The sequence below is a fragment of the Dreissena polymorpha genome, chromosome 3 (genome assembly GCF_020536995.1).
Source record: "Dreissena polymorpha isolate Duluth1 chromosome 3, UMN_Dpol_1.0, whole genome shotgun sequence".
NCBI classification, from domain to species: Eukaryota; Metazoa; Mollusca; class Bivalvia; order Myida; family Dreissenidae; genus Dreissena; species Dreissena polymorpha.
The window spans coordinates 107132399-107145207 of NC_068357.1; the positions used below are offsets into that span (position 1 = coordinate 107132399).

Genomic DNA, 12809 nt, shown 5'->3' on the forward strand with positions numbered 1-12809 from the left:
GGAGAGTACAAACCTGAGGGTGGTGATTCACACCTCAAACCTCATGGAACAGGACTGGCACCAGAAAACACAGGTGTACATAGCAATCTCTGTGCACTTCGTTGCATCACAATTGGCACTGGGAACTTATGAGTTATCCCAGAAAAGGGTTGTTTTCTGTATCTTAAAATATCCTGAGTTGACCAAGAAGTGGGTCTTCTACAAGAGGTCAAACAAAAAGGATCCTGGTTCACTCAATAAAAGCACACTATAAACTAGTTTATACACATAAGTAAAATGCATTCTGCTTTTACAAGTCATAGATACAGATGACAATACACTCATGTTTGTCTATGCCTCTTTATAAAGCGCCTACTCTTTTCATATGCCTCTTTATAAAGCCCCTACTCTTTTCATGACCTGATGTTTCATGGAATGGATTCATAAGAACATTATTGTTTGAAACAGAACCTTTCATTTATTTATCAGATCCTGGGTGAGTCCAAAGTTTCCCAAGCTGCAGACCCCAGGGCGGGACAAAGGTGAGAGTCCAACATTTTTCAAACAAGACCTTCTCAACTACCTGGCAGCCTACAAGGCCTACCAGCTCAAGGACTGGATGGAGCACATTGTCAACCATGATATGTCCTCAGCAAGGTAAGCAGGAGATTTGTCAGTTGATTGTCAACCATGATATGTCAGCATTTAGGTTAGCAGCAAAATTGTCAGTTGATTGACAACCATGATATTTCCAGAGCTAGGTCTGAAGTAGTGTCAGTGATTTGTCAACATATGGATGATATGATATGTTCTCAGCTAGTTTAGGGGTATATTCAGGAGTTGATTGTCAACCATAATACGTGATCAGCTAGGTGTCGATGAGGATTACTTCTTAATTGTCAACAAATATGTGGTTGATAATAATGGTAAATAGATTCGTATTGATTGTTTTAGTATATTTGTCCGTTATTATTTGATATTCCACTGTGGCTAAGTTATGATAAAATAGAGAATAATAGGTTGGTGACGTGGATGGAGAATGGTTATCTGGCAAGTCGGAGCCTTCGGCTCACCCGATAAGATCCTCCGACGAGCCAGATAACCATTCTCCATCCACGTCACCAACCTATTATTCTATTTATCCTGTCACATTCATTGAAATGTTTCTAAAATATCTAGTTTTCGAGTATTTTGTGTTTAAATATTAAATATGGGAAAAAACACGCTCGAACAAAAACATTGTTACGTCACGTCATGCAAAATGCTTAGGCTAGCTTCCATCTTGTTAAACAACACAGAAATCGAGTCAATTGTTATTAATTCAATACACAAAGACGAAATTATGCTGTTAAAATAATAATGTTAAAACAAACAGTGCTTTACATGTATTTTTTATTTTTTTTAAATTGAAAACAAGTATATTTTATTAATAGAAAATAGTACAGGCGTGCGCATGCGCAGAGAGCAACTGACGGATATTCGAGGTCACGTGGTCATCTAGCCTAATATCTTTTGGGATATTAGGTTACCTGGTTATTGGGCTGATTTCAAGGCATGTGACAGGATAAAGAAAGTTTTGCAAAATATCAGATGTTTAATTTATTCAAATTTGTTTAAGTATGTATTTAATCACAGGATTCTCTTCTTATAAAGAAAACATTGTGAAATTTAAACTGCAACAGCAGAATCTTTGCTAGTATAATTATTATGAAATCCTTTAGCATCTATGGCAAGTGATCAGTTGACCAATAGACAGAGAACAATTAAGTTAAGCAATCATGATTATTTTTTTGTAGTAAATAGCAGAAAATGGTTGCCAAAATCCATATGATTTATGGAACTTTACATCAAATTTGTGTTGTTATACTTAAAACAAGCATGGGTAATCTTGAAAGGTTGATCAATCTCTGGTTGATAACAACTCAACAAAATCTGTACCACAGCAATATGAACATCAGATAATTAATGCTAATTTGTTATTACCAGTACATATCTCATATTATCATTAATGTATATTGATTTTTAGCTCATCTATTTTTTGAAAAAAAATTATGAGCTATTGTCATCACCTTGGCGTCGGCGTCGGCGTCGGCGTCTGCGTCGGCGTCGGCGTCGGCGTCCGGTTAAGTTTTGCGTTTAGGTCCACTTTTCTCAGAAAGTATCAATGCTATTGCATTCAAACTTGGTACACTTACTTACTATCATGAGGGGACTGGGCAGGCAAAGTTAGATAACTCTGGCGTGCATTTTGACTGAATTATGTGCCCTTTTTATACTTAGAAAATTGAAAATTTTGGTTAAGTTTTGCGTTTAGGTCCACTTTTTTCAGAAAGTATCAATGCTATTGCATTCAAACTTGGTACACTTATTTACTATCATGAGGGGACTGGGCACGCAAAGTTAGATAACTCTGGCGTGCATTTTGACAGAATTATGTGCCCTTTTTATACTTAGAAAATTGAAAATTTTGGTTAAGTTTTGTGTTAAGGTCCATTTTATTCCTTAAGTATCAAAGCTATTGCTTTCATACTTGCAACACTTACTAACTACCGTAAGGGGACTGTGCAGGCAAAGTTATGTAACTCTGACTGGCATTTGGACGGAATTATGGGCCCTTTATACTTAGAAAATTGAAAGTTTGGTTAAGTTTTGTGTTTTGGTCCACTTTACCCCTAAAGTATCATAGATATTGCTATCATACTTGGAACACTCGCAAACTATCATAAGGGTACAGTAAAAGGACAAGTTGCATAACTCTGGATGTCATTTTTACGGAATTATGGCCCTTTTTTGACTTAGTAACTTTGAATATATGGTTAAATTTTGTGTTTCGATCCACTTTACTTCTTAAGTATCAAGGCTATTGCTTTCAAACTTCAAATACTTTCATGCTATCATGAGGTTACTGTACCTGGCAAGTTGAATTTTACCTTGACCTTTGAATGACCTTGACTCTCAAGTTCAAATTATTAAATTTCTCTAAAATTGCCATAACTTCTTTATTTATGATTAGATTTGATTGATACTTTGACAAAAGTACTCTTACCTGACATACCACAATAGACTCCACCCAAACCATCGCCCGTGCCCCCCCCCCCCCCAACCCCCCCCCCCCCCCCTATTTTTTTATTTTTTTTTTTTTTTTTTTTTTTTAAGATCATCTCACAAATGACCACCACACCCTCACACTATACCCCCCCCCCACCCCACCCCCTCCCCAATTTTTTTTTTAAACGGTTAAAAAACAAAACTATTTATTTTGATTATTTTATGTTTGAAATACCGTCCAACCATTGCACCCAAGAATCCCCCCCACCCCCCTCCCCCCACCCGAATCCCCTCCCCCTTTTTTTTTTTTTTTTTTTTTTTTTAAGATCATCTTACAAATTACCACCACACCCTCACACTATACCCCCCCACCTCACCCCCCCCCCCATTTTTTTTTATGAAACGGTTAAAAAACACAAATATTTATTTTTATTATTTTATGTTTGAAATACCGTCCAACCATCGCACCCAAGAATCCCCCCCCCCCCCCCGATTTTTTTTTTCCTTTTTTTCGCATTTTTGGAAGAAAATGTAATAAATGTCCACACCCCCACACAATGCACCGCTCTTCACTCCACCCCTCCCTCCTTTGTGATTGAAAATGAGAGTCCCTTCACCTTTAAAAAGAAAATAGATGAGCGGTCTGCACCCGCAAGGCGGTGCTCTTGTTTAATCTTCATCCACATGTGTGTTGTCATATAAATAAAATCACAGCATTCATTATAACAGGGTTTTAATTCAGGTGTTTTGGTTTGTAAGCCTCCCTAAATATCTGTATTGACACTTTTCTGGTATAATATTTATTCCATCGTTTTCACATTTTTATGTCTTAAATTTGGAAATAAAAGAGATAAATTATTTAAAAAACAACAGCAATGGAAAAAAAACAAATAAATTTATGTTTACTGTTTTAAACAAGGTGCCAAAATACAGCTTAGTTTATATCACATGGCTGTTGTTTTCACACTCTCCATTCCAACAGGGTGGTTATCCTGGGGTCAGTGCCGGGAAGACATCAAGGGGAGCGCCAGAAGGCCATGTGGGGTCACCTGAAGCTGAGACACGCCCTTCAACAACATGGCCCCTCCCACAGCCTGGTGAAGACCTGGCCAGTGATTGGTCAGTTCTCCAGTATCGGCTCTCTGGGGCCAAATCAGGATAACTGGCTCTGTAAGGAGTGGCTCCATTCGCTCTCGGCAACCAAGGCAGGAACTGGTGTGCCTTCCAATGGAAGGTTGCAGCTGGTGAGTAAGGGTGGTTTGAAATTTGGATGATGGTAAATTTGATTTGAGGATTTGAATGTCATAAGAAGTTTGAACTGTAACCCTCTGTTTATGCTTTCATGTAATTTTTCTTTTTTTGTGAAGGATAATTTGAGGTTCACCTTTATTTGAATTGATAAAAATATAACAAAATGTCAATATTTCAATGCATTTGGTACTGTAATATCCAATTGTACATGTTTTTTAATAACGGAGTAGTTTTGAAGCTCTTAACTTTGAAGCCTTACATTACCGGTATATTATAAATGGTGTTGCATCCTGCAAATATAATATAAAATAAGTTTTATTCAAAGACTGATTACTACTGATGAAGGCATAACATGGAATCATTAAGTTATTTTAAGTATAGATATACAAAAGTGAGCATGTTTGTTCATTTAATTTATTATTATGTCCCCCTTCTAAGAAATGGGGGAATATTGCTTAACACTTGTCAGTTGGTTGGTAAGAATGCCTGTCAGTCTGTGGACCATTTTTGTTTGTCATTTTAATGTCACTATTTATAAAAGCATTTGTATTCTCTGTTCAGGTGTTCCCCACAGTGGACAATGTACGTCTGAGTCTTGAAGGATTCCCAGCAGGAGGCAGTATACCATACAGTGTGAACACAGCCAAGAAACAGACCTGGCTTCACAACTTCTTCCAGTGGGTCATACATAAACAATGATAGCAACAGATAAATGGGTGATAGATAAACAATGATAGCAACAAATAAATTGGTGATAAATTAACAATGATAGAAACAAACAAATATGTGATACATAAACAATTATAGAAGCAGACAAATGGGTGGTACATAAACAATGATAGCAACAAACAAATGGGTGATACATAACAATGATAGCAACAAACAAATGGGTCATACATAAACAATGATAGCAACAACAGAGGGGGTAATCACGTGATAGTCAAGATGGCGACGTCCATACTGAGATGGTTATTTTTCGCCGTTTTATACGTTTTAAAAGACGCTCACTTTCCAGCCATTTCAGTAAAAAGGTGATTAGCGTTTATTTCGTATTAAAATTCGCTTAATATCTCGACTTAACTCCGCGCAAATTTTCATAGTGGAGCCCTAATTAGGTCATACCGCTAAGAAATTTCGCTAGAGTAAAGTCGAGATATAGAGTGAATATTACTCTGAAATAAAAGCCAGTAACTCTCTTCCTAATATGGCTGGAAAGTGAGCGGAATAAAAATAATAATACAAGTAATACAGGGTATAAAAATACCTGCCTCTGCATAGACGTCGCCATCTTGTTTGTCACGTGATTACCCCCACTGAACAAACAAATGGGTAATACATAAACAATTATAGCAAAAAACAAATGGGTGATACATAAAAACGATAGCAACAAACATATGGGTGATACATAAACAATGACAGCAACAAGCAACAAACAAATGGGTGATACATAAACAATGATAGCAACAAGCAACAAACAAATGGGTGATACATAAACAATGACAGCAACAAACAAATGGGTGATACATAAACAATGATAGCAACAAACAATTTGTTCTGTGTAATGGGTTAAATGGGTCTTCTTCCATATGCAGCCATTGTAGCTACAAACCAGCCTGCAAATTCAGTCAGTTTGCTCATGAGCTAAATTGGAAATATTCTGTGACTTTATAGTGGACACACTGGACAGTGTAGCTACAGACCAGACTGCACTCATAATTAGGCATGACTGGAGCTACCCTGGCTGCATATGGCGTTAGACACATTTTTGCATGATGCAGGCTATATAATGTTGATCAAAGTATATGATTTTTACTAATGCTTGGAAAGTGTGGAGACTGTTTCAATACACCATTATAAATTACCGGGTAGTTACAATGCATTAACCTGTAGGATGGATTTTGGGAAATGTAAAGCATTAAGTTAAAAGAATTGCAACAGACTTTACTAGTCTTAACTTCTTAAGCTTATTGAAACCATGCGCCTTTGTGAAGAAACTATAAATCCCATCATTTTCTGTTGTTATTTTTTAAAATCAAAGAAACAACCATCACAAACACTACCAGCAATATTTCCGTACTTAATCATTACTTGTATGATAAGTACAGATTACAACTTACATATTAGGTAAGCAATAACAGAAAAAGACATATCTGCATGGTTTCTCTTTGTTTATACTGAAGACAACGGCACAAAATATATAAGCTGCGCTCTTGGAAAATGAGGCTTAATGCATGTTCTTGCAGTCTGTGTAGACTAATGAGGGACAATACTCGCCGCTTTTATGGTATTTTTATGCCCCCCTTAGAAGAAGAGGGGGTATATTGCTTTGCTCATGTCGGTCTGTCGGTCCGTTGGTCTGTCGGTCCGTCCACCAGGTGGTTTCCGGATGATAACTCAAGAACGCTTGGGCCTAGGATCATGAAACTTCATAGGTACATTGATCATGACTCGCAGATGACCCCTATTGATTTTGATGTCACTAGGTCAAAGGTCAAGGTGACCCAAAATAGTAAAATGGTTTCCGGATGATAACTCAAGAACACTTATGCCTAGGATCATGAAACTTGATAGGTAGATTGATCATGACTTGCAGATGACCCCTATTGATTTTCAGGTCACTAGGTCAAAGGTCAAGGTCACAGTGACCCAAAATAGTAAAATGATTTCCGGATGATAACTCAAGAACGCTTAGGCCTAGGATCATGAAACTTGATAGGTAGATTGATCATGACTCGCAGATGACCCCTATTGATTTTCAGGTCACTAGGTCAAAGGTCAAGGTCACAGTGACCCGAAATAGTAAAATGGTTTCTGGATGATAACTCAAGAACACTTATGCCTAGGATCATGAAACTTCATAGGTAGATTGATAATGGCTGGCAGATGACCCCTATTGATTTTCACGTCACTAGGTCAAAGGTCAAGATCACGGTGACCCGAAGTAGTAAAATGGTTTCCGGATGATAACTCAAGAACGCTTATTCCTAGGATCATGAAACTTCATAGGTACATTGATCATGACTGGCAGATGACTCCTTTTGATTTTCAGGTCACTATATCAAAGGTCAAGGGCACGGTGACCCAAAATAGTAAAATGGTTTCCGGATGATAACTCAAGAACGCTTATGCCTAGGATCATGAAACTTGATAGGTTGATTGATCATGACTCGCAGATGACCCCTATTGATTTTCAGGTCACTATATCAAAGGTCAAGGTCACGGTGACCTGAAATAGTAAAATGGTTTCCGGATGATAACTCAAGAACGCTAATGGCTACGATCATAAAACTTCATAGGTACATTGATCATGACTCGCAGATGACCCCTATTGATTTTCAGGTCACTTGGTCAAAGGTCAAGGTCACGATGACCCGAAATAGTAAAATGGTTTCTGGATGATAACTCAAGAACGCTTATGGCTAGGATCATGACACTTCATAGGTACATTGATCTTGACTGGCAGATGACCCCTATAGATTTTCAGGTCACTAGGTCAAAGGTCAAGGTCACAGTGACAAAAAACATATTCACACAATAGCTGTCACTACAACGGAGAGCCCAAATGGGGGGCATGCATGTTTTACAAACAGCCCTTGTTCTTTAAAAGGAAGTCTTTTCCTAGCCAAATCCAGTTAACTCAGATATTGTCTTCCCTGATTAGCCTATGAGGACTGGGATGACATGTAACCCACATGCATTAAGTCCTTTTTTCTTAGAGCTTGTCCCATATAATCAGATTTCAATGAATTTAATGCAAAAGCAAGGGAGAGAAATTAAGAAATAGTTAGAATATTGGTAGATATAAATTAAATCTTTTAACATACATATGCGAACAACTAAATAACTTTGGTCAATGCAGCTTTAATGTCATACATATGTGCAACCGCTGCAAAGCAGTAAACATGAATGTCAGAACTGAAATTTTATTTCTTTTAATAAACTTCTTTTGTCACAGGGTTCTCTGAACATTCTTGTGCTTTATTCCCCTTATGATAGGTAGTAAAATACAGAAACATATAGGCAAAATAAATACTTTCAATAAATCAATAAATCAATCCAAAGAACACTGTCCTGACATTTACTTTTCTTGATAAATACTTCAAAGCATATGATATTGTTTTTGATGCAAATTTAACATCACAATATAAATTGGAAACACTTAACATACCTTCATTTGCACATATTTTTATGAAAATATTGATTCTATCCCTTTACGTTGATGATTTGCATTCTTAAACTGAATGCACACATATGTACTCAGAGTGTCCCCTCATATTTCAGTGTGTGGAGGAGTGAAGGTCGAGGTCGTAGTCGTGCCATGCCCCACATCAAGACGTACGTCCGCCCCATGCAACAGGGCTCCAGTGCTGCGTGGTTTGCTGTCACCAGGTAACCTTGACAACCTTCTGGTTTTAGATATTTATTTATATAAAACAATGTATACAAATTTATTCTAGCATGAATTTTGACTCAGGGTGAAGGCAACCGTGCTATGTCACGTGAACTGCGTCAATTTCAAGGGTTCACTCGCTGTTTTAATTTACAAAGTAGCTAATCACTTCATGTAAGCACATTATATTAAAAAAATTCAATATGACTACAACTTTGTATGCCCCATCTTGTATGTCCGTACTTCAGCCTGTCAGATTATTGTGTAACCGAAAGAGTATAGTTACATGAGGGATGAAACAGTAACAAGCATGTTAACTAGCATTTGAACTGCATGCCTTTTGATTTGATTTGGAATTTTTTGCGACATAATTTGAGATATGGCCCTTTATTAGCCCCAAAACTTGTGATGCGGGTTACTGAAATAATATTTTATAGTGTGATAGTTGTAAAGATGAAAACTAAATATTAAATATTTCTTTGAAAATTAAAAATATTAATATGCATGAGACCGTTATATTACTAATATTCTATTTAGTATTGTTTGAAGTATCTTTTTATGCCCCCGGTAGGGTGGCATATATAGCATATGAACTGTCTGTCTGTCCGTCAGTCTGTCCGAAAACTTTAACATTGGCCATAACTTTTGCAACATTGAAGATAGCAACTTGATATTTGACATGCATGTGTATATCACGGACCTGCACATTTTGAGTGGTGAAAGGTCAAGGTCATCCTTCAAGGTCAAAAGTTAAAAAAATACAATCCAAGGGAAGTAATAAGCTTTAAATGGGAGATAATTTTTAAACCTGCCAAATGATATATTGAAATTTTATTTCAAAGCGGAACAATAGGGGGCATTGTGTATCTGAGAAACAATCTCTTGTTATATACAAATATGGTATGAAAACCTTCTTCTTTTATTTCATTGACAGTGCTAATCTATCCAAGGCAGCCTGGGGAGCGTTGGAGAAACAGGGGACACAACTCATGATCAGATCTTATGAGATCGGTGTCCTCTTTCTGCCAAAGTTTTTTGTAAGTTCTGAACTCACCTTTAAGTGTAAGGGCCATTAAACAAGTTTTTAAAACATTACAATTATAGTTTTTTTTACAGTATTTCTTATACCAATGAAGCATTTACACAATATGATCTAAATAGATCACTTGGTACAGATCAGGACTTCAAATCTGAGGATTTAATTCAAAACCCAGCTGTACAGTTTGGGCTTTTTTATGAAATTATTTCAATATCCACCCTTCCACTACCTTGATTTAAATAGGTTGTCTGTTAGTTACAGGCATAAAGACGTGCACCTTTTTACTGGTAAACCAGCTTATCCAAGAAAAGTGTAAGTAGGTTAACTGTTAGATGTGTCTCTTGAAGGATGATGAGGAGACATTTGCTGTTACCAGTGACATAGAGACGGCTATTAAGGAGGGCAGCTTTCCACTGCCATATGATCTTCCAGTGACCTTGTACGACAAGAGGGGTGAGTATCCTGCTGATTGTCTAGTGTATAGTTATACCCCATGCTACAAAGTAGACTCATACATTTAAGAGTACAGTGTATTCACAATATTCATGAATGCATAAATTGTACTCGTGCAATTTTTATGATAATATGTTAAAATTGCTAAATGTTATGCTAGTTTTTAGCTAAACCATATACCCTATAGTTGAGCCATACTATTCTCTAAATATTGATGCTGACGTTATGCTCTGGTTAAGGTTGAACTGTAACATCATCACATCACTGTTCCTACTACAGGTATTCATTTGAATCTTCACATATGTGATTATGGTCACTGTGTGAGGTCACTGACCAAGTTCCATCATTCTGACCTGCAATTTACCAATAATTTCACCTATTTGTACGTAGAGACTTGGTTAAGGTTAAAATGCAACTTCTCGATATCACTGGAAACTTGGTTAAGGCAAACATGAGACTTCTTGATATCACTGTCTTTACAGAAACTTGGTTAAGGTGAATATGGTTATCTTAATATAACTCTGCAACAGGTATTCTATCGGAAACGTACATTATACTATCAACATGGATTAATAGTAGAGCTTTCTGTGTTGGTACAGCTCTTGTTCAACTTTGAATTCCTAACTTTCTATAACTTAATGACTAAAGCTGGCATGTTGCCACATATCACATCATGTGGCGTCAGAATTATCACTACCGTCACAAGCTCCAGTTTTTTAGCAGAGTGTAACAACATTTTGGTAACTTTTAATAAAACAGTTTGTATACATTGATTGCTGATGATGCCCCATGCAATAAATTAAAGTCTTGGAACTACATGTGGTGTGAATGCAGTTCAGCTCAAGCATAAAAATGTTGTATATGTTATCATATTCACTCATCACAGCTGGGTATTTGTGTTTTCGTGTTTTGTTTGTATGGTAACATTGATTTAAATGGTTTTAGACACGTTTTTGGCTAGCCCTCAAACCAGTTTAAACCCCCAATCCTTTGCATTGACCATTTAAAGACGGTGTTCCCAGTTTAGATCATTAGTTGGTGTTTGGTATAAAAGTGATGGCTACAATTTAGAATTTCTCGTCTTTAAGAGTTATTTTTGAGTTTAATTGTTTGCTTTTATATATTGTGTGAAATCAGTTGGTTGCAAGCATTTTCAAACATATGAAGAATAACAGGTTACTTCCCTATGTTTTATCAGACAGCTTTGTTCCAGGTTCATGAGTATAGTAGTGCATTTCTTAAAAATTGTGAAATTGTAATAATATCTGTCAGTAAAATAAACATGATTAGCGTCCATTAGAATTTATTAAAATGTGAAAGCATTTTTAGCTTAGCTGTTTTCGGAGAAAACCCAAGTTATTTTCAGCTCGTCATGTCCGTGTCCGTCGTCATGTCGTCCGCGTAGTGTTAAAACCTTAATATTTTGTTAAGGTTTTTAACATTGGCTCTAAAATCAAACGGCATCTACCTACAACTTTGAAACTTCACATCTAGCTGCAGCTTGATGAGTTCTACACGCCACACCCATTTTTGGGTCTCTAGGTCAAAGGTCAAGGTCACTGTGACCTCTAAAAAAAAAGCTTTCACAGCCGAGCATAGCACCCGTTATGCGGTGCTTTTGTATTTAATTATATTCTACAAACTGGGGCTTGAAATCACAAGATGAGTGGTTCCTGTTTGATTTGATTCTCTTGATACTAGTTATGAGCACATGGTGTAGCTTTTGGTTGCCAGCGGATTATTGACCTAATCCGGTTTGACAGAGAACTTTGAATAGCTTTTTCAACTTACATATGATGGACACTACAAGTAAACATTTGCTTATTAATAGCACATATAAAAGTACACAAACTGACATAAACTATGTATAGCTTTTACAGACTAACTACATAAATTGCTTGATTTTTTAAAATATTACCTTTTTGCACATGGTGAAAACTAGTGCTAAGTATCCTAATTTAAATATGTATTAAAAAGAATTAAATTTTTTAGTATTTCAATGTTCTTTTTCCAGACCGCCCGTGGATGTGGGACATTCCGTACATGAACCTTCCTGACACCAATGGCAATGTGTGGTGCCCCTTCTCCAAATGAAACTTTGATCTCCTAGTGGAGTGCAAATATTGCATGGTTGTGGTGTATTCATTGAAACTGAAATTGAATTTACATTGTGTGTTTCAAAACAACAAAGTTGATTTCTCCTTCCTGTCTGTGTCAGAGATTTTAAACTTAATTGTTTGAATCCAGAACAAATAGTGCAGAAACAGGTATTATTTTAAGTATTATTTTAATAATTCTCTGCAAACATCTTCATTATGCAAGATTTAGGCTGTTTGAGAGCTGTTATGTGACTGCTTAGTACTGAAAATTGTTGTCATGCCCCCGTTTTCAATGGGGAGGGGGGGTATTCAGTTATGCCAATGTATGTCTGTCCTTCTGTCAGTCTTCAAGATTTTTGCGCTCACTCATAACACAAAAATGCTTGTAGAGGTATGAAACCATAAGAAAGCTATATGCATTAACAAAATGAAATTGATATGTTAGTGAAGAATATGCATAGCTTGTACATAAATTGTGTTTAGTTACTCGTGCATTTGTCTCATTTGTATTAAACTGCTGTAAAATATTGCAATAAAGTAAAACTGGTAA

At 36.6% G+C, this 12809-nt stretch overlaps 1 protein-coding gene across 8 annotated transcripts in view; it reads left to right on the forward strand.

Moving 5' to 3' along the window:
* The window catches only part of LOC127870863 (tyrosyl-DNA phosphodiesterase 1-like), a 43434-nt gene extending 30625 nt beyond the window's left edge, over positions 1 to 12809 (forward strand). For all 8 annotated transcript variants that reach the window (XM_052413414.1, XM_052413412.1, XM_052413420.1 and 5 more), the window contains exons 10-16: positions 469 to 636; positions 4010 to 4271; positions 4840 to 4955; positions 8560 to 8667; positions 9603 to 9705; positions 10055 to 10160; positions 12175 to 12809. In XM_052413414.1, the coding sequence (XP_052269374.1) occupies positions 469 to 636; positions 4010 to 4271; positions 4840 to 4955; positions 8560 to 8667; positions 9603 to 9705; positions 10055 to 10160; positions 12175 to 12254 (943 nt within the window). In that variant the 3' untranslated portion in view covers positions 12255 to 12809. The remainder of the gene's footprint in view (positions 1 to 468; positions 637 to 4009; positions 4272 to 4839; positions 4956 to 8559; positions 8668 to 9602; positions 9706 to 10054; positions 10161 to 12174) is intronic.